At 40.0% G+C, this 21,816-nt stretch overlaps 3 protein-coding genes, 1 long non-coding RNA gene and 1 other non-coding gene across 20 annotated transcripts in view; 4 read left to right on the forward strand and 1 right to left on the reverse strand.

Moving 5' to 3' along the window:
• grip1 (glutamate receptor interacting protein 1) overlaps positions 1–9,850 on the forward strand; it is a 71,573-nt gene extending 61,723 nt beyond the window's left edge. For 10 of the 13 annotated variants that reach the window (XM_017302733.1, XM_017302728.1, XM_017302729.1 and 7 more), the window contains 6 exons: positions 530–568; positions 782–893; positions 3,320–3,430; positions 3,519–3,635; positions 3,704–3,850; positions 4,050–9,850. In XM_017302733.1, the coding sequence (XP_017158222.1) occupies positions 530–568; positions 782–893; positions 3,320–3,430; positions 3,519–3,635; positions 3,704–3,850; positions 4,050–4,346 (823 nt within the window). In that variant the 3' untranslated portion in view covers positions 4,347–9,850. The remainder of the gene's footprint in view (positions 1–529; positions 569–781; positions 894–3,319; positions 3,431–3,518; positions 3,636–3,703; positions 3,851–4,049) is intronic. The other 3 variants (XM_008400816.2, XM_008400819.2, XM_008400827.2) reach the window with 1 other exon arrangement.
• A 741-nt stretch (positions 9,851–10,591) lies between these two features.
• On the forward strand, positions 10,592–12,910 carry lsm8 (LSM8 homolog, U6 small nuclear RNA associated). Its single transcript, XM_008400828.2, has 4 exons — positions 10,592–10,809; positions 11,656–11,696; positions 11,972–12,099; positions 12,700–12,910. Exons 1-4 carry the CDS (start codon positions 10,779–10,781, stop codon positions 12,788–12,790), a joined length of 291 nt encoding a protein of 96 aa, XP_008399050.1. The 5' UTR covers positions 10,592–10,778; the 3' UTR covers positions 12,791–12,910.
• Positions 12,911–13,053: 143 nt separating this feature from the next.
• tymp (thymidine phosphorylase) lies at positions 13,054–21,592 on the reverse strand. 2 transcript variants are annotated; one of them, XM_008400832.1, is made up of 10 exons: positions 21,455–21,592; positions 20,438–20,561; positions 20,168–20,370; positions 19,135–19,233; positions 18,929–19,058; positions 18,737–18,855; positions 17,799–17,961; positions 14,995–15,222; positions 14,367–14,507; positions 13,054–14,296 (listed from the first exon to the last, which is right to left on the reverse strand). In XM_008400832.1, the coding sequence occupies exons 2-10, from the start codon at positions 20,553–20,555 to the stop codon at positions 14,130–14,132; spliced, it is 1,368 nt and encodes a 455-aa protein (XP_008399054.1). In that variant the 5' UTR covers positions 20,556–20,561; positions 21,455–21,592; the 3' UTR covers positions 13,054–14,129. The 2 variants fall into 2 exon arrangements, with proteins under 2 accessions (XP_008399054.1, XP_008399053.1); XM_008400831.1 differs by having other exon boundaries at positions 21,408–21,592.
• On the forward strand, positions 13,321–13,392 carry trnad-guc (transfer RNA aspartic acid (anticodon GUC)). Its single transcript has one exon. It is a non-coding gene; the product is annotated as a tRNA-Asp (tRNA).
• Positions 14,476–21,816, forward strand: part of LOC108165868 (uncharacterized) — a 29,344-nt gene continuing 22,003 nt past the window's right edge. Inside the window, exons 1-4 of one of the 3 annotated variants that reach the window (XR_001776197.1) lie at positions 14,476–14,526; positions 15,579–15,715; positions 16,824–16,881; positions 17,164–17,206. This is a non-coding gene — a long non-coding RNA (uncharacterized LOC108165868). Of the gene's footprint in view, positions 14,527–15,403; positions 15,419–15,578; positions 15,716–16,823; positions 16,882–17,163; positions 17,207–21,816 lie in introns of those variants that run through there. The other 2 variants (XR_001776195.1, XR_001776196.1) reach the window with 2 other exon arrangements.

The raw sequence follows: 21,816 nt of genomic DNA on the forward strand, positions 1-21,816 counted from the left end.
GGTTCCACTGGTCAGACTGGTTCCACTGGTCAGACTGGTTCCACTGGTCAGAGGGGTTCCACTGGTCAGACCGGTTAGATTGGTCAGACCGGTTAGATTGGTCAGACCGGTTCCACTGGTCAGACTGGTCCAAAATACGGGGTTTGTTGTCTGGTGGCCATTTAAATTAAGCTTTTTCCAGGAGTGAAGAAACATCCGTCCGTCCGTCCATTCGTTCATCCATTCGTTCATCCATTCGTTCATCCATTCGTTCATCCATTCGTTCATCCATTCGTCCATCCATTCGTTCATCCATTCGTCCATCCATCCATCCGTCCGTCCGTCCGTCCGTCCATCAGCAGAAATATCCGCCATATTTTCATGTTAAATTGCTCCTTGATGATGAATAAAGTTTTATTGAATTGAATAGAATTGTATTTATTTTACTGATCCGTGTTAATCTTCCTGCTGAGCGTCTCTGACCTTTGACCTTTGTCTGGGTTTAAGTTCCTCCAGTTCCTCTGTAACAGCAGTGTGTCTCTGTCTGCAGCGGCTCTAATCTGCCCAGCGGAAAAATCACTGACAGCAGGTATCAAACTGACCTTTGACCCCCCCACCACACGAACACACAGTCCCCTGTCCACCCTCACCTGGTGACCTTTGACCCCTCTGACACATCCACAAGCGGGATGTGTGACCGTCTTTGTTCCCTCGCCAGCATGAGCGGCCCGCTGCGTGTTTCTGTGTCCGGGTCGGGCCACTCCTCGCTCTGATTGGTCGATTCTCCCACCTTCCCCGGCAGGTTCTCCGTGGGTCACGATGGAACCGAACCCGACCAGGAGGAGAACTTCTGGTCTCAGGCGCTGGAGGACTTGGAGACGTGCGGTCAGAGCGGCATCTTACGAGAGCTGGAGGTAGGAAAAGATATCGAGAACAGATTCTCAAACTGAACAGATTCCCAAACTGAACAGATTCTCTAACTCTGAACAGATTCCCAAACTGAACAGATTCCTAAACTCTGAACAGATTCTCAAACTGAACAAATTCCCAAACTCTGAACAGATTCTCAAACTCTGAACAGATTCCAAACTCTGAACAGATTCCCAAACTCTGACCAGATTCTCAAACTGAACAGATTCTCAAACTCTGAACAGATTCTCAAACTCTGAACAGATTCCCAAACTGAACGGATTCCCAGTTTCTTGCAGTTTTAGAGGATTACTGACACCAACAACAATCTAGATTTTTATTGAGTTTTAACATTTTCACTGAACAGATTCTTTTTTGTTTCTAAACTGATTCCTGAACAGATTCTTTTTCAGCAGGTATTGATCAGTAGTTATTTCCGGTTTGTCTCTGCATTTGTTTTCATTGCGAACTCAGGGCTGGAGTTTAGCCAATAGAATCACAATAATAATGTTTTTTTGTTTTTTTTTAAGTTTTAATAACTTTTCCTCAAACATTTAGACGCTCACATCAGTAAAGAGAGAAACGATTGCTTTTCTTCCAGGACTCTGGAAACGAGACGGGCCTCCTCACTCTGGTATCCTCCCTCGACTCCACTAACCGTTTTACTCCCCTGTAACTGGTTTTTACTGCTGTCAGACTGGGTTTAACTGGTTTTAAACGTGTGTCTACGAGCAAAACGCAGAGACGACGTCACGGCGTCTTTGTTGCACCAGGCATGGCGGCTGACTGAAGCATGCTGGGACAATTTGCACTTGGCCTGACGTAGAGATTGACCTGCTAGATGTGCATGGTGTGAATCCCTGGTTCTAATCTGACGTATCTGGACGTCAGATCTGACTGCAGCAAAATAATTAACTCAAAAATGCACTGCAAAAACACAAAATCCTACCAGATGTTCTAGATATCTTAGTACACTTAAAACCAGACAAAATTAACTTTTCAGCAACAGGTTATTTTAGGTCAATAATTCCTTAATATTTATTAAAAGGTTCTTGTTCCTTAGACAGATTATTTCACTTATAACATGGGAAATATATCTATTAAATAATCTACCAAAATAAGGAGTAATTTTACATCAATATTAAGAAATTGTTGACTTAAACAAGCTCATTTTGTTGCTGAAAAGTTAATTTTATCTGATTTTGGACTAGATCAAAAATGCTGGGTAAGATTTAGTGTTTTTACAGTGTATATATTACATCACAGTTTGCTCATATTATGGTTTAATAGTAGCAATTACAGCTATATATTAAGGCTTAAAAATAAAATCTGATTGTTTTCATACCAGATCTGATAAATGTTTTTCTTGCTTTCTTTCTAAAAATGAAATAGAAAATATTTTAAAATGTTCCTTTAGTTCATTGATGCCTTCAATGAGGCAGAATATCAGGACTAGGCTGTGAAGTATTTTGTTTAATTATGAGAATATTGCTAGAATATTAACAAAAATAACACTATTTTTCCAGAAAAAAAAATTAATTAAGAGAAAAAGTTGTGGGTCTTAGAAGCACTAATGCATATAAAGTAATACCATCTTCATTTTCTAAAAATAGATGCTTTAAGTTTCAACAGCAGCATCATATTACCTGGAATAAATAAAATCTTAATTTCTTACATTTATTTGTTTGACCTCTTTTTAATGCTTGTAATAAACTTGAAGTGGGTTTTAGATTCTGGGTTAATGTTAACTTCTATTCTCGTTTTCTAACTTATTGCAACAAGTTTTTTATTTTATTAAACTTAAAATATCTTCTCTTTTAAATAAGAAAAGTCATAACAGCATAATCTGAAGTTGTAATCTCACATGATCGTGTTGTTTAAATCGAGGAACATCATTGTTTTAACGAGACGTAAAACTGGTGTTTTCACAATGAGAAATTTTTAATTTTAAGGAAATGTTTTCTGTTCTGTCTCGTTAAAACAAGAATGTTGTTATAATAAAATACAAAACTTGTTATAACAAGAAACTTTCTCAATAAAATGAGAAACAAATGAGAAAGTTTCTCGTTATGATGAGATGAAGTTTAGGTTTCATTTGAAGCTAAATGTATTAAAAAGAGAGTTTTCATAATAAAACGAGTTTTGAATATCGTTTTACCAAGAAAGTTTCTGGTTTTAAAGAGTTGATGACAGGTCATTTTAAAACATAAAACTTTTTATAACGTGAATATTTTTCATTACGAGATGCTGAATTATTTCCAAGCTCTGGCAGGTAAACGATTCTGTCCAACAATCTGCATCGGGCTGTTAAACCCGATTAACAACACAAACTAAAAGTCTTTGTTCTTATTAATGTTGAGCATCCTCAGACGACCTTGGATTGACCTTCCAGTGGTTTTAATGATTGCTGGTTTCCTCTCCTCATCTCCAGGCAACCATCATGTCGGGCTCCACGCTCAGCCTGAACCATGACCCCACGCCGCTGCGCAGCACGCTGGGCCGCCAGTCCAGCTTCCAGGAGCGAAACAGCTCCAAACCGCAGGTACCAGAATCCTTTCGGTCTCATTCACGAACTCTGACTGTTCACCGTTTTCCGAGTGTTTTCAGTGACGTTCGATTGGTTTCCTCAGGTGAACCCGCGCTCCAACACCTTGCCCTCTGACCCCCAACGCAGAGCCTTTGCAATGAAAAAGATGAGGCAAGAAGTGAACGACATCCTAAACCAGAACCCTGTGGAACTCCATAAGGTAGTGAATCCGCCCTGCATGCGCTGCCGTCTTCAGAATCACGTTTTAACTCTGGTTCTGTTGTTTAGCTCACCTTGGAGAAGGCCTCAGACCTGGAGGATTTCGGATTCAGTGTCTCTGACGGGTTGTTGGATCGCGGCGTCTACGTAAATAACATCCGACCGGGTGGGCCGGCCGAACGGGGCGGCCTCCGTGCCTATGACCGAATACTACAGGTACAGAACCACTAACAGAACCTGGCAGTTACAAATTTAATCTGTTCTAACAATGTCTGGAGAATTTTATTGCGATATTTTGAGGTGCGATTGCGATAACGATAAAAGTTGTAAGCATAAATACTGCTCTGGAGAAATTTACTTAAAACACTGTATTACCAGTCCAGCCTGGTTCTGACAACCCAACTTGTCCCGTTAGATTAACCACGTCCGGACCAGGGACTTCGACTGCTGCCTCGTCGTTCCTCTCATCGCAGAGTCTCCAAACCGGCTGGAACTGGTCATCAGCCGAAACCCCTCCTCTTCCTCCACCGCCGCCCCGCTGGCCAACCACAACGACGGCATGGCCAACAGCAGGCACTCCCCTCAGCCAATCAGTGCTGAGGTGGGGCCGGCAGAGATCTCTGTGGAACAGGTGGAAGACTGCGGTCCGATCAAGTGGAACCAACCGGGAGACGTGTTGGGGGTGGGGCAGGTCACCAACAGCTCCTTATAGCAGACAAGAACCGGATCAAACTGGAATCAGCCGCTTATGACCAGAGTGGACCGGAGAGGTCAGTGGGGAAGCCAGTAGTATATCATGGAAATCAAACTGGTTTGCTTAAACTGGTTCAAAGTGGACCTCTCGTGGTGCTACACACACCCTCTGGATGGACGTTGGCCTTTGACCTCTTAAGTTTGACCCTTGGAACTGCTGAAGCAGCTTAAAAGCACACCAGTGGACTGGAAGAAGCCTCCTCACACCGTCACCAGAACCAGTTCTAGATACTGGGCCAACTGATCCCACAGGAGTCACAGCTGGAGCTACTGGAATAAGTGGTTCCTTGAGTCCAAAGCCAGAGCTGCTGGTCCAACCGAAGCCACGAACGCAGCCAACTGCATCTGCAGGATGGAGGCCCAATGAAACCAGAACCACATTGGATGGTTTTTTTCTTCTGGGTCAGTGGTTCTTGGTTCTAGGAGCTCAACCCGGGACTGTCTGGTGAAAGGCATGTTGGTTCTGGTCTTGGTCAGAACCACAGCCAGTGGTCTTCACTGGTCCAAGACATTGATTCTGGTCTCGATTTCAAACCCTGGTTCTAAGTTGGCCAAAACCACAGGTAATGGCCTTACTGGTCCAAGCAGTCCAGAACCACCTGCTGGTTCTAGTTGTGGTCTTTGTGGCAGAGATGTGGCCACTGCTTCATGGCTTCTGGTTCCAGTATAACGGCTTCAGGCTCTAGTGGTTACAGAACCACAGCAGCACAACTACTGACTGGGTTCGAGTCCTGAATCCAGAACCCAACAATATATAGGAAGGTTGCCAAGGAGACGAGGGATGCTCCAATCTGAGGGTCTAGATCTAGTTTTTTTCTCTTAAGACAACCTGAAGTGAAGGTGTAATTCAGTTTTATCTTTAATAATCAGAACTCACCGGTCCAAAGTAAGACCGTATCACTTCTTTTTGTTTCAGAAAATCACTCTGGGCTTTGGGTTTCAAACGCTGTGGATGCACCTGTTCAAAATGATCTTTAGCCTTAATGAAGATAACCTTTCAAACACTGTTTAACATTCTGGTGAGCACTAAAAGAAATCCAAACTTGACTGAGTGCGGTTTCAGGTTAAGGAAAGCAGACAGTTTCTGGGCCTAACCGGTTTGGTTCAGGATGTATTTCCTGTTTAGTCCACTTTACATCAAACTCTACTTTGTCTAGAAAGTCCGGTTTGCTTGGGAAGGTGTGAATACATATTCAAAGATTTTCTGAAATTTACCACTTTTTAGCTGAAATATTTCAATTTGGACATTTTGAAACGCGTTTCTGAATCAGTTGGTACTGATTGGAGCATCCCTACCAACCCAGACACAAAGATGGAGAATTTACTGTAGGGATTTTTAGTTTTGTGCCATAAATGAGCTGCTGACGGAAAGATGCAGAGTAATTATAATTATGATGATGATGACACTGAGCAGTTCAATAAGAATCTTTTTCTACGGTTTACAGCTGTTGGACTGGCCACACTGTGTATGTCTGTGTGTGTGTGTGTGTGCGTGCGCGCGGGCGTGTGTGTGTGTTACAAACGAGGCCAGTTAACTCCGTTTCCTGTCTTGGCTTTACCCTAACGTCTCTCCTTCCCTCAACCAATCAGCAGCCAGGACAAGAGACGACGGCACATCGGCTGATTGGCTGGAACCAATCAGAAAGCAAACAGTTCCCTGCCTGTGTGTGATTGGTTAGTGTATGTGTTGAGGAGAGCCAATCAGCTCCCAGAAAAGAGGCCAAGCATGCCCCCTCTGCCCTCCCTTTTCCAGCCCCAGTAACGGTGACCTATTATGCTAATCAATAAGTGTGATTTTGATTGACTGTTGTCAGTTCTCTGTTCGTTTCAGTGGCAACCAAACCTAAAAAGATGTACAGAAGATTAAAAAGAAAAATGGTTGACGTCGCTGTTCACATCTAGACCATCAAATCCCAGTAACCTTCACCTCATGACCACAAAAACGATGTTACACGAGAAAAAAACCTGTCGGATCAGGAAAACTGTGACAGTAAACACATTTTCTGTGTGTGTTTGAGAGCGAATGATGTGTAACTGTTTACGTTGGATGTCAGCATCTTCCTGCTCTTCTCAGTCTGAACTCACTATTTAAACTGGCCAATCAGAACCCTCCCTCAGCATCAACAACCAATAGGAACCCTCCCTGAGCTGGGAGGGTCCAATGCAGTGGGTTATTGACTGGTTGACTCCGATTCTCTAATCTGAATAAGCACATTACCTACGTATGGTTAGCAAACATCGAGCACAGGGCTAACACAGCACAAAGGTAGTCAGGACTAGTTTAATCACCTAGTAGATTGTTAGTAATCAAACCCAGGGCAAGCACGGCCAGTCTGTAACTAGCACAGACCTTGCACAATGCCACAACAGGGCTAACGTTTACTAACTGAGCAGCTGATTAGCATGTGGCTTGCACATTAGATTTTGTACGGATGCTTCTCAAAGTCAAGGTACTTCCTGATTTAGAATGTGAAATTAAATTAGATCTGTTTTGAGGTAAAGGCTCCATCAGATCATTAAATATCCCAAAAAGTGGCTGGTGGGTGACCAGTCAGCTAGCAATGGGCATCCAAGGGCTGAATCTTTCAAAGGGTGACGAAGAAGCCAATGAAGGTTGTCAGATCATGTGACCATAAATGCATCGTCTGAAATGCTAGACTGTCAAGTTCACAGCTGCTCACTTCTGGTCTTTGCAGTCAACAAAGTACCCGGCTATCAACTGGGAAGGGCGGATTCTTTGAAGGATGTCTTTGCAACCATTAGCATTACGTTGTAGGATTACCTTTTTTCTATCTTTAAGAGGGAAGGAACTATGAAGTCATTAGTGTGGCTGTGAAACTTTGATGGTAGTTCCAAGTATTTTGTTGGACTAAACGGCCACTTAGTTCATTTGGTCCCACTAAAACCAGAGTGAGAAGTTAGGTCACATCCCGGGTAACAAGTTTCACTCTTTTCAGTACCAAGGTTTCTGTAATTACCTTCCTCTGTATGGTGGCTAAGCTCTGCCTTAGAGATAAGGTGATAAGGAAGAACATAGAGTAGAGAATCTGCTTCACATCAAAGAAGTCACCAAAGATGGTACTGGAATTTTTTAGGATTCCTCCTAGACACTCCCCTTTGGAGATATCCTAACCACATTGCACCTGGAGAAGAATAGCTTAGGTCAACATTTAGCAATCCTCTGTGGCCAAGACATATTCTGGAGGTCTGTTAGATGGACCTGGTGCCTCCTCAACCTGACCTCATAGGCAGATATTCATCCATCAGTCACTTGCTTTCTGAAAACCTAAAACTTTTCCTACTGCTGGTCAAAATCAAGAAGGCAGGTTTTCAAGCTCTGTTGTCATTACAACCAATTTTTGTGTTACTTTGGTGTGGAGTGCCTTTGATGATATCTTTGTTCTCCCATTTTGTGATGAAACAGAACGGATGCAAGTGCCCTCTTAAATCTGGACTTCTGGCAGGTCTGTTTTAGCTGAGCATAAAATGGCTGTGAGAAAGAGTAGCACCTTTAAGTTTGAAACTATGGTTGTAAGAAGTGTGCATTGCTACTTTGGAGAGGTCCACATTCGCTCAAAGTGGACTGGACATCCACTGGACACATCTGCGCAAAGGTACATTTTTACGACCATGTATTCGTACTCTGTCGCTGATGAGTCGGCAAAACAGTTGCAGGGATGCACAGCCTGACTGTTGCGCAGTGTGCTGCACTGACAGGTTTGTGGTTGCTGCCATGGTGGAGAAGAAATTGAGAAGGCAACCATCTAGCTCATCAATCTTGCTAGCATTCATTCAGATTGTCTGAAATTAAGAAATTTGTCACAAGAAATATATGCAGTCAGTGTACTCGCCTATGAAATCACAACCGACCGCAGAGAGTGCATAGAGTCCGCGTTGCTCACAGATTGCGCACAGTACGTCTGTATGTGGGGGCCTTAAGTTCTGCTTTCCACTGAGTGCCTTTATGCTTCTGCCACATTCGCTAAGCCATTGAACACACTTCAATAGACAACTAGGGTTGAGTCCATTGGCCCAAGGCACCTCAAAATGTGGCGGGAAGGGCTAGAATTGAATTCACAACCTTTTTATCTGCAAGATGACTACTTTAACCTTACTTAGGAATAAGGTAGACTTGATGGGATTGGAGTCTCTGCTTCTCTGCACGGAGCGACGCCACCTGAGATGGTTTCAACATTGGTTGAAATGCTTTATAGATGCCTTTTACTGGAGATCCTTGCTGGTGCCACTGGAAGGAACCATGAAACATGGTCTCCATGATTTCGTGGAGAGATTTCATTTAACAAAAGACTTGTGAATATCTCAGAATTTCTACAGTTCAGCTGGACATTTGGGGATATTCCTGATGCTGTTGCACCACAAGCCAGAAGGATAGATGAATAGGTAGAAGGAAGCAAAAGAGTACAAAGATGAACATAGCATCCTTGGGATATCCCTGACTTTGGAAAGCACCCGTAGTAACTATGAACTGTAGGGTCAGCCCTAAAAATGACATTCTAAGAGTGAGAACAATGATAGTACCAAATCTTGGCCTACACCACAAAGCAGAATTAGTCAAAACTTCTTCACTTCTTACCATGTTGTTTTATTTATACAACTATATTGCACAGAAGTTACGTTTGGGAGGAGAATCCCAGTTAAAAATGGGTCAACATCCTTCACTTTCATCAGTTTTACTTCCTTGGACAGCTGAAACAATGATTCTGCAGCCAACTTACAATGCTTTGACCCATAATTTAGCACCATACTTTGTTTTTTCCTTATAGAAACGGGATTGGCTTGGATTTGTGAAACCAGCTTTGTAGTTGAGGCCAAGTTGTCCTGAACGTTCATGTACGATTGAGAGGTAAAACGTGGCTACTATCAATATATATGCAAGCATGGCAAACAAACCAGGCTACCACATGAACAAAACATTAGCTAACGACAACATTTTAGCGCTCAGTCAACACAAACCTCTTGACCAATGAGAACACCCACAGAGCTGAGGGGCGTGGCTTCAAAAGGTTTGACGAGTGAGGTCCAAAGCCATACACACTGTGCTTGCGTGTATGTAAATAAAAAGTGTGTACGTATGTTAGAGTGTGCGTTTGTATTTGTGTGTATGTGTGTGTAATATTGCAGGGATTTGCACTCTGGTGATTAACCTCAGCAAAACATGTGCACACAGACACACACACACATATATACACACGTGCACTGCACTGCCATTTAAAATAGTGGGTCAGATTAGATTCCATGTAGCTTCACCAACCAACCAAACTGTATTTTTCTTTTTCTTTAAAGGAACAGGGATGTTGTAAAGTATTTTTGTACAAATTTAATACTTTGGTAGCATGACGTTCCTGGTGTTTGTCCTGGTCCTGTCGGGCTCCACTGATCTACTCCACCCCCCCTTTGTATGGACTACTACTGAGCAACAATAAAGATGAAAACCTACTGAAATCCATGTTTTTCACATTATTGCCCACACAGACACATGTTTGTTCCCATCAATTTTAGCTCCTTTGTCAGAAATACATTGTTAAAGTATGTGATACATGATTTATCTGTATCTGCTGATGTTTGTCATTTTTTAAGGTTTTGGCTTTGTCATCTCTGGTCTTAAGGATTTTCGCAGAAGCTGATTGGCAAACCTAAGAATCTGGACCAGAGAGATATGGAGGTACTAAACAGCAACTTTGGTAACCCTTCATACCCTTTTATTGCAATAAAACGGAACTCTCTATATATATATATATTTAAGTATGCACTTCTCATCTTACACACAACTTTGTTAGTTGAATTATGTCACTTTCAATCTTGCACTGCATATTCACTATTTTTGATAAGGATAAGTTTGCAACCCTTACAAACAAATAGTTAAGATATTAAATAACTATCAGAAAATATGTTTCTTGAGTTCTCATTAACACTAAGAAAAACTAAATATGGCCTATGCAGTTAATCATTAGTCTATGATATGTGTTGTTTGCTTAAATTGAACAAAATGTGGTGATTTCCGGTCACCATCTTGCAACTTTGATCACATTTACATTTTTTTCTTTTTTATGTGTAGTACAGCCAGTTATTTTCCACGAATGAATATTAAAGCATTTTAGTACTTTATCAGAAAACGGTAAGGTGGAGTGGTTTACTTTTATTTTATTTATTTACGTTAAACCAAACCGGATGTGACTTCTTCACTCGGCGCTCTCCTCTTCTGCCTGACCTGCTCGGTGAATCTGTGGGAGACTAGTCCGGACTTTTCTCCGGTTTGTTGCCGTTACCTTCCGCGGCTGCTTTTGAACGTGGATATAAAAAAAAACCGGGATACATTTCTTTTTACCAATTTTGTCTGCAGCAGAAATAAACACCGAGCTCCGGACTAAGGATGTCCACCGCCTTGGAGAGCTACATCAACCGTATCCTGCTGCTATTAGCCCGCTAACTTGCTAATCAATGTCCGTTTAAATGAATGGAGACATGCTAGTTAGCCTAGCCAGCTAATAGGCAAACTCCGCTTTAAAAAGAATGAAGACATGCTAGTTAGCTTAACACGCTAACCTTACTAGCTACGAGGAATATTTGGTTTATTTTCTTTATTTGAAGCAGAAAATTGAGAGAAATGTTAACATAGAAAAATCTGAGAACTCGTTTGCTGGTTTTCGGAAGCCAGTGTTATAACATTATTTTATAAAAATTTAAATATCTAGATACGGAAATTGTGCTAGTTTTAGATTAGTTAATGATGCATTTACATTTGGTCTGTTTTTCGAAAAGGTTTCATGTGGAATAGAAAACCAGAATAATAAAAAAAAACGTCTTTTAGCTTTATAATTGTATCCTCATGGTAAATGAGAACAGAAGATTTTTCAATATTTTTCCGTGTAGCCACAGTAATACAGTCGTATTCAATAAATTAGAATTTGATAGAAAAGTTTATTATTTCAGCTACACGCATAGATTAATTACACAGAGACATGTTTCTAAGCATTTATTGTGCTAATTATAATTTTCTGCTTGTACCAAATGAAAACACATTTGTTATTACTACTATTTCTAATTATTACATCATAATGCAGTGCTGCAGAAACCTCTGGATGTCTCTGACTTCTCAATGAAATGAATTTAATGGTGCAGAAGGAAGATTTTGTGTTTTAGAAACTTAATTTGAAAACTTGAGAATAACAAACAGCATTTTAAACTTCTCTGTTGTGACTGTATGAAGCTGCAGATGTTTGTTTCTTTAACTGCTGCTGCTGCTTCAGGCACCGTGGCCATTGTCACGTCAGACGGCAGGATGATTGTAGTAAGTAAACGCATTTTAACTGGAGGACATTATGAACTGATGGATTCATCTGGGTTAATTAGAATCAGATTTCATCCTCACAATTTCAACACTAATTGACGCTAAGTGGGGTATGAAAGATTAATCTTTTATATTTTATCAGAAAACGTATTTGTTTTGCTGAACAGGTCTTTTACGATCAACTTTAAAACAAATTTGTGTTTTATATCTGGAGAAAAATAAGTTTTTCAAGAACTGACTGTACTTTTTAAAATGTGACCTGATTATTTGTTCAGGGAACCCTGAAGGGCTTCGATCAGACCATCAACCTGATCCTGGACGAGAGTCATGAGCGAGTTTTCAGCTCCACTCAGGGGGTGGAGCAGGTGGTGCTGGGACTCTACATCGTCAGAGGAGACAATGTGTGAGTTGTTTGTTTCTTGCCTATTAATCAGCGAAGTCATATTGACTAAAAAGTCTAAAACTCACTTTCAAAATGAGAAAATCTGCTGGAGAAATGGAGAAAGGGGAACAGGTTTTTCAAAGGGTTTGGCTGGTTTGACTCGGAACAGAGAGAGAAGGAACCACAGCAGCTGAAAATATAACAAATGTTTTAATTTGGTCACTAATTGAACTGATTCTACCGGAAAACATCCTAAAAATTTAAAACTACCTCTTGGCCTGCTAGAATGCAATTAACCAACCTCTGCAGAGTCTTAGTTTAAAAGCGGAGACTTAAATAATCAAGGCTTTTATTTCACAAGCCTTTAATGTGATTAACTATATATTCATTAATCAATGTTGCTGAATATTAACAAGTAGTATTAATTCAAGCTGTGTTGTGATTTGTTGTCTCCCTCGTATGTCAGAGTTTTGGTTCAGACAGTGAGGAGGGGAATGGTTGTGTGTTTTTATGCGTTTAGTTTAAACGTCTTGTTTTAACTGGACTGTGCTAAACACTGAGCTCTGAGGTGCTCCACAGCGAACTCCAGGGATCGAAGCTCATCGGTCTGTTCTGTTTCAGAGCCGTCATCGGAGAGATTGACGAGGAGACGGACTCCACGCTGGACCTGGGAAACATCAGAGCCGAGCCGCTCAACTCCGTTGTCCACTGACCTTTAATGCCCGACTCTGCTGTGTGTTCGTTTGCAAGCTGAATAATGACTTTATCCTCTTATGTACCTCTGTTTGTTTGTGGGATTTTATAAATAAAGAAAATTGAACTGTTAGGTATCAAAATTTGCTTTTCTCTGCTTCAATAGGAGACATTTTTAATAAACTTAAATTTTTTGTTGTCTTTGTATTGGATCTAATTTGTTTTGTTATTTTCTAGGACACAGATTCACTATACGTTAAGACCATGGTATTTAAAAAAATTATGGAACAGATTTGTTTTATTTTGTATTTTCATTAAAACATAACGTTAAATCTCAAATACATTCAAAATATAGCAGCACATTTCTTTCAGTTTTCACAAGATAAAATTAAATCTTGTTCAAATTCACTGTTGAAACATTCGGCAAAAACAAAATTAACCGACATTGACTGGAGGAAGTGATCCAACCGACACGAACCGTGAAAACGTCACGATCAAAACGGTATGTTTCGAACTTTATAAACCCCACTAGCACCGGTTAGTGCTATCTCCTCGTTAGTATAGTGGTGAGTATCCCCGCCTGTCACGCGGGAGACCGGGGTTCGATTCCCCGACGGGGAGAAATTACCGTTTTAATTTTTTTTTCCCGCTTTACATCTTAGTGTATAAACTATTCATAATCTCCTTGACAAATTATGCGCCTTTCACATCACTGATGTATATATAAAGATTCTTCATTTAAAAATGAAAGATTATGCGTGTTCTTGCTTAATATTTTCCTCCAATATTTGTTGTCGTTAATTTGTTTCGTGTACTGTTATGCTACTGATTGCTATATCAAATTAGAGGCAATCTATCTTGGACGTCGGTCAGTTTATTGAAATCAGTTGAAATTCCTTTTTTTTTTACGTTTACGTTTTTACGCATGCTGCGTATTTTCTAACTGTCCAGCAGAGGGCGCCAAGACCCCAAACATGATGTTCTGAAAAGAGGTATGTTGAAAGGTTTGTCACTAAAATTATTTAAAAACGTTTCTTTGTTTATTTATCTTCTATTTAATACACTTAGAATTGTTTTTATTTTGCAATCATCTTTGAATTTTCTTCTTTGTAAAGTCCTCGAATTACTGTTTTGGTAGTAAGCTTACAAAAATACGATTTTACTGTTTTCAATTTCATTACGTTTTAATCCCAGCACACTGAAAAAGTATGTGCATCCCTTAAGTTTAACAAATTTTAAAAGTTATTACCTAAAAAGGTGGAAGTTTAATGGATAAATTAATGGATATACAGAAACTCTGCTTTTTGATTTGAAGATTTGCTACTTTTAGGATTATAACAGAAACCACAGAGTGTGGATCAGTTTGATACAACATCACGGTGAGGCTGTAGTACTTCTGCTACTAAAGTGCATCCATGTTCTGCTTCCCTGCTGTTTTTTCCTACACTCAGAGCTTTCTGCAGCAGGTTGATCTGGTCTGGACCCGGAGCCGGATCCTCATAATGAATCCGCAACCAGGAGGCACCTGGAACAACAACAAAAAAGACAAATTACTCAGGTAAAAACCAGGTAACAAGCTGTCATCAGAGTCTCACCTGTTTGTACAGTCTGACCGGGAGACACCAGAAGCTCCGCCCCCACGCTGTGGTTGATTGGCTCACCTGCCTTCGATCGCCCCGCCCCCAATTTCTGCAGAACCTGAGCCAGAACCAAACCATCCACACCTACAACAACTCCTGGGTGAAGACAAAGGGGGTAAGCGTTAATTCAAGAAATTAACCACTTATATTTGAATTACTTAGAAAATAACGAAGACGTAAGTTAGAGTGAAAATGTGAGGTGTGCTGTATGAGGAGTTCAAAACCGTTTAAAATACAAGCCGATCCTCCATTTTTAACCGATTTATAATCAGTAATCAACAGAAGAATATTACGGCACGGGTAAAAAAAAAAATCTGACTTTAATCTCGTTATTCTGAGTTTTTTTCTCAGAAGATTAAACTCAGAAATGTGAATTTTTCCCTCAGATTTCTGACTTTTGATCTCATCTCAGAATAAACAGGATATTTTTTTTTCTCAGAATTCGGATTTTCCTCTAAATTCTGAATTTTTTTCCAGAATCTGTTTTTTTTTTATCTCTAAAGATTAAAGTCAGAATTCTGAGGAGGCAAAATTTTCTCTTAAGTTAAAGTCAGCATCATTATTCATTATGGTTAAACTTGACCATCTATAGGAGTCTTCAGTTCCAGTTGATGATCAGACTTCCTCAGGACGCTGTAGTAATCAGTGTGGGCGGAGCAAAGCATCCTGGCCGTCTGATTGGCCACGCCCTGAGCCGTCATCATGGCCTCGAATTTAGACAAGGCAAATCCACCAATCACAGCGTCGTAAATCTGCTTTCTTCCCTCTGATAGGCCCGGCGCCAGGTTCGTCATCTCCAGCAGCATTCCACCTACCGGAAGCAATAGTGATGCGTTCTCGGTCAATTTCTGCCATTTAGCACTTTTAATATTAATTTTAACACCAGACAACTTGTCTCCCAAGGAGTTATTAAGTCAAAACACATCTGATGTGTCAAAACACATCAGCAAAGGCTGAGCAGTTTGGGATGGCAGAATAAGCAGTTATTGTCCGCTAATGGACGGAAAGTAAGTGCAAAAAGCAGTAGCCAAAGTCTTCATAAAAACTACAAGATCTTCAGAAAGTCTTGGACACTGTTGACAAAGACCATTGTGGTGGATTATTTAAAATGTAGAATCAAAATGTCTGAAAAAAACCAATCCAACTGTAAACGCTTTGATTTCCCAGTTTTCCTGAACTCCTCATTGAGTTGTTCGCGCACCAGATGCTAATGAGGCTAACGTTAGCCCAGCGAACCACTACAACGTCGGAGTTTAATAAATGCCAACCCGTTTCAACGCTTCCAAACGACGGTAAACACTAATGTATGCTGTTTTCGCTTTATTTAGCGTGTATGTCAATTAAATTCCTATTGAGACGATATTAAATGTCAAAATTTAGATAATTAGCTGTGCAGCCAACCGCAGCACTTAGCTAATTGGCGACAGTTGGAGCTAAAGTTTTGCAGCTAATTAGTTGCAAAGCGCCCAATTTTAGCTGTTTTTAATACACTACAAGAAAATTATCGGTTAGTTCAGGTTTTTAATGCACAGTTTTGACAAAAATATGTGATAGAAAAGCTTCATATTATCAAAACCTAGTAAAATACTGCACTAAGCTAAGGCTTTGGTTTCCTTAGTTCATGCTTGACTGGTTAATGATCAACCAAATTCCTTCTGGAGTTCATGTTGAAGAAATTATTACTTTGCAGTCTGGAAACATGCAGAAGTTAATTTAAATATTTTCCGTCCATATCTTAATAAGTATGGACAATTAAAGAATGTTAATATATTAAAATATTGATTATCATCCTATTGTTTATGAACCAACCCATTCGTTAATCCTTTTGAATTAAATATAGTAAAATATTAAGTTTCTTTATGCGTTTAGAAGACGTTTGCAATGGATTCCCCTCTCCTCAGTTTATGTGGTTATCTATTATCACTTATCACCAGTAAATATTGTGGAAACATTTATTACCAAGCACTATCAGGTGACATCACTCAATCAGGGGTTTTCATACATTGTGCACAACACAGAGAGCTTGTAAGACAATCAATAATGAAGCAGTTCTGAATGAAAAGCTCCAACAGGCCTTTGATAATTAGCATAAGGATCCAAAACAAGAGGAGAGGCAGGTTGGGAAACGGCTCCCAACCTTGAGCTTCATCAGGTGGGAAGTAAAATAAACATTTAGCAGTATAACTCATAGCAGATATTATCTTATAATAATTTTCCCACTAAAATACACTTTTATAGAGTTTTAAAGGATGAAAGATCATTTAATTTTAATAAGAAAGGTCAATTTAAGCGTAAAAACAAAAGATTATTTAGGATAATCTGGAACTCAACTGAAACAACATTTATAAAGACAAAAACTGCAACCCTTCAAGTTTTAGTGAATTTTCTTTGTATTTTTGATTTTATTTTTAGGAAATGGTTGACCAGACTGAAACCTCTGGAGAGACTGCTGCTGCTGCTGCTTGATCTGGTAAGATCAGTCTGAATTACATTTATTAATTTTCTGTCTGTAAGTGTTAAATAAGTTGCTGTTCAGTTTTGAGAAAGAACCAGAAATATGTGTAGCTGTTTACATTTAACCAGTACAGAACTTTTTTTTTTAGCATTAATTAGCTGAATGTGAAGCATTTTATTAAATTAATGAATCAATTAGTTTTATTTATAATATAAACCTTTATTAAAAGCAACTCAAAATGCTGTTAAAAATTAAAACAATAGAAGAATCTTGTAAGATTGTAACTGTTGATTTCAGGAGGATGTCGACCTTGAAGAGGCTTGGTGGATTTGAGCGAACGGTGAGTTTTCTGTTTTTAATGTAAATTAACAGAATATCAAGAAGCTACAACAATTAACCACCAGAAGGTTTTGTGGTTGGATTGTTGTAGATTCTTGTTGCTGGATTGTTTTTGTCTTTTTCATAATGTTGATCCTTTTAGCTAGTGTATAAAAAAGCTCAAATCTCACATGTATGTAGTTAAAATTTCTTATATTATTTTTTGACAACGTATTTTGCCCCATTTCCGTTTATTATTAACGGGCAGTCGACTCTTATAAATGTGACGTCTGATGGAGATTTTGACCTCTCATCAAACCAAACCAACTCTGACGGAGCCGAATGTTGTTTTGGTAGCCAGACTGTGAGTCGGTGATGGATGTTGAGTTTCGCTGTTGGTTCTGAAGCTGGACGTTTGTGGTTGGAATGAAAACCAGACGGACGGAGGACGGCTCCAGGTGGAACTTCACCCCGTTTCTACGCTTTGCTCTGAGTACCTCAGACTCTGTTGTGGCTTTTATTCATTAAGCACAGATTTAGCTTTCAGTAGCTGTTTGGTTGGATCTATAAACCGTTGTGGGACTAATTGGTACCAAAAAGGTTCTTGTTGTTACCGAGCGTCGTGACGAGCTCCATCAGGTCGTCGGGCCCGTTTCCCTTCAGCGTCTCCAGGGATTCGATCACCTCCAGGCTGTTTCCCACACATCGGCCGATGGTCCCGTCCATGCGGCTCAGCACGGCTCCCGTTCGGATGCCCAGGCTGTTGCCTGCTTCCATCTGAGAGAAACGTCAAGGTTTTACCAGAGCGGGCGAAACCGCTTGGAAATAAAATCTACAACACTTAGATTTTAATAGATTCAAAAACAAAATATTTTCAAAAAGTGTTTTTTGAGTTGTACAACGGAGGATTCTTGTTCAATTATGATAATATAGTCATAATATTAGCAGAATAAAGATTCAGTTTTTCCAGAACAGCATCTTTAAATTACGGGAAAGTCGTTTTAATGAAAAAGTGAATAGATGTTGGGATTTAACTAGAGCAGTTCAGTCCATGTTGATATTTATTCGTTTGGTTGTCGCCTCAAACTGCTGAAAATAATTTGATGTGTTCTAATTTGAAGTTTTACTTTGTCTCTGAAATCGATACTGAACTTCATAAAAGCTCAACATTTCTCATATTTTATGTTATTTTTCATGTAGGAGTTCTGATTAAATTATTTATTCTCTTAATATCATAACTTCATTCTGGTAATATTAACACTTTAATGTTGTTTGGACTTTATCCTCGTATTAGTACGACTGAATTTCCATGAATTTATTCTCGGAATTTAAAAAATTTGTATTCTGGCTTTAATATTCTGTTGATCTAAATTTAAAGTCCAAATAAACAGAAGCTGTAAAACAAGATGGCCGCCCTTTGCGCGCTGACATCACTCTGAACTATGGAAACATTTCAGATTCTTCCAAAAACTCGATTGGATTTCTGAAACGCTGTAATTTAGCTGTTTTTTAAACATGAACTGCTAGGCGGCCATCTTGGAACTGGACTCACTAAGAGCTGAGCGAGCTGCTTGGCGCTCTGCAGGTCTTTGTACAGCGCCGCGCCTCCGAACTTCACGTCCAGCACCAGAGCAGACAGAGACTCGGCTCCTTTCTTTGAGATGATGGAACCTGAAAAACCCAACAGCGGCTCGTTCACATGTACGCCGCGATCCCAGCCGTCCCACTGATCCCAGTTCAGTACCAGTAATGAGTGGGAGGCTGTCCACGGTGCTGGTGGCGTCCCTCAGAGCGTACAGAACCCGATCAGCCGGAACCAGCATCTCCGTCTGACCCACGATGCAGCAGCCCACGGAGGCCAGGATGGTCCGGATCTGCAGACAGGAAACGCCTGGTTGGTCACTTCCTGTCAGTGTTTCACATCTGGAGGAATAATCTGGTTCTCCTCACCTGGTCGGCTGATTGCTGGACGTTGAATCCTGGAATGGATTCCAGTTTATCCAGAGTTCCTCCTGTATGAGCCAAGCCCCGCCCACTGATCATCGGCACCTGGCGAAGACGAAACGAGCGCAGAGTTTACTGCAGGTGAAGGGTCAGGGTAAAGGTCAGAGGTCACATTTTAACCAAACTATATCAACTAAATAAGCAACATTTTCAATTCAGAAAAAATTATTGAATAAATAGACAAACGACAGAAATATTTATTATTTATAATCTGTTATTTGAGATTTGAGGAACTTTATCATTCATGGAATATTCTTAGAAATGTGGATGCTAACATTAGCATTAGCATCATGTTTATCTGATAATCGCATAAAATATTCTGCAGATTTTACATTTTAGCCACTTAAGACTTGTTTCTATGTATAAAATACCAAAATTAAAAAATCCAAATAAACAAATGATTACATTTATTTTTAAAATAAGAAAATAAACATTTTACTGCCTAAAATAACGGAATTTCTTTAATGAACGCTTGATTATTTGTAGCAAAGGATTAATCTGCAGCTCAACTATTTCTGCTCAGATTATCTGCGTTGAGCTGATCTGGTGATTTACTGGTTTTTGGATTAACAGATGAATAATTGGATATCAAAAGGAGGTGATTTTGTTTTGTAAGTTAAAACTGCTGCTCTTGTAGTTTTGGGTCGAATGTATTTCCGAAGGTTTTTTTCCCATCTTGTTTTGTAAAGTTTTGGCTTAATTACAGCTCTGAACCTGTTGTTCTTTTAGTAAATGACTTTTTTTGAGTCTCCAGTTAACGATTAATCGATTACGAAATTAGTTATTTTAATAATCGATTAATCACAATTGATGCGATTAATCGTTTCAGTCCTAGTTCAAAGTCTACCTCATGAAACCCACAAAACCTAAATATAAAGCGTCATTAGAGGAGAATAAAGGGGAAGAACTCCTTATTGGATCCATACGAGTAACTATTCAAGGTTTCCCAGTAGAAACGCTGACCGGGTCCAGGTGTTACCTTACAGCCACAAGCCGCCAGCGCCGGCGCCAGCACCAGGCTCACTTTGTCCCCCACGCCTCCCGTCGAGTGTTTGTCCACCATCAGCCTCTTCCAGCCGTCCGGCCACCTCATCACCTCCCCGGACACCATCATCCCCCGGGTCAGCGTGCGAATCTCCGCGGCCTCCATCCCTCGCTGCCAGATCGCCATCAGCATGGCCCCTAAAGCGCAGAGGCAGAAATAAAAGCCGCTCGGCTTCGGTTTGGCTCTGAATCGGGCCGTTCCTACCGATCTGGCAGTCCTGCATCCGTTTGGTTGTTACAGACTCGATGAAGAACTTGATCTCCTCATCGGTCAGCTGACCTCCGTCCCTCTTCTTCCTGATCAGATCTACGATGGACAGCATGGCGGCCTGGAGAAACGCGAATCTTCAGCTCCAATATTTACGTTTGGATGTTTACTGAGCCAAACACCAACTTTTTATTGGGTTTTAATTGGGGCTGATTGAATCAAATCAACTCTGAGTGAGTTTCTGATGACATTATAACAATAAAAACCTTGAAAAATTTAATTTTACATCTTGCGACATATTACAAAATAGATGAGCTAAAAAATGACCATTTAAATTGTTTTACTTGATGAAAACATAAAGAGAAGTTATAAAAGTTATAATCCAGACCAATATAATATATTTTCTAGTTATATTTGATCAAATTCAGCTCTAAATGTGTTTTTAGCCCTGATTTAAAGGACTCAGTGTTTCGGTTGTTCTGCAGTTTTCTGGAAGTTTGTTTCAAATTAGAGGAGCATAAAAACTGAAAGCTGACTCTCCATTTTTGGTAATTTATTTAATCTCTTTTGGTGATTAAATAGATTATGTTTTTAACTGAATTGATTAGAAAAAATACTTGAATTTAGTTGGTACTGCTGAATAAAAACATCAGTTTTTGTGTCTAAAATGCAGATTTGTCCAGTTTGAGGCTCTTTAATTCAAAAATGAATAAACTTCTTCATTTAAACGCTTGTTAGTCACACAGATGGTGAATCATTTAACTGAAAATCTGCTACAATTCAGCAGATTTTCTGCCAGTTTATTGTCTGCTCAGCTGTAACAACTTTTATTTTATGACTAACCTTCAGCGTCATTAACCAACCAATAAAATCGGCTTTAAATGGAGAAAAATCTGATTTAATTGTAGCGTTTAGCTGGTCATAAAAGTCAAAGTGAGTGAGGCATCGCGCAGCTGATGGGTCTTACCTGTTCGGCAGTCGAAGTGGCATTGACCTGTTGGCAGAACGACCCACCTGCAGGTCGGCGCCCCGTCAGCCAATCAGAGAGCAGGGGGAGGAGCCAGTCGGTTTACAGGAAACTCCTGCGTCACGTTGACTTTCATGTTGTGGTTATCTCCGTTTTGTTTGCAGACTGTCGTGTACCTTCATGTCAGGATCTGCAGTTTGGAGAAAAACAAAAATAACTCGCTTTAAAAACAGGAGCGACATTTTAAGTCGCTTCGCCGTTTCGGGTGGGACGTTTTAATCTGCAGTTCATTCAGAAAACTTCATTAATCTGACCAGAATATTTAACATTTTATAGAAAACTTCACTAATCTGACCAGAATATTTAACATTTTATAGAAAACTTCATTAATCTGATCAGAATATTTAAC

Source organism: Poecilia reticulata, linkage group LG23 (genome assembly GCF_000633615.1).
Source record: "Poecilia reticulata strain Guanapo linkage group LG23, Guppy_female_1.0+MT, whole genome shotgun sequence".
NCBI lineage: Eukaryota > Metazoa > Chordata > Actinopteri > Cyprinodontiformes > Poeciliidae > Poecilia > Poecilia reticulata.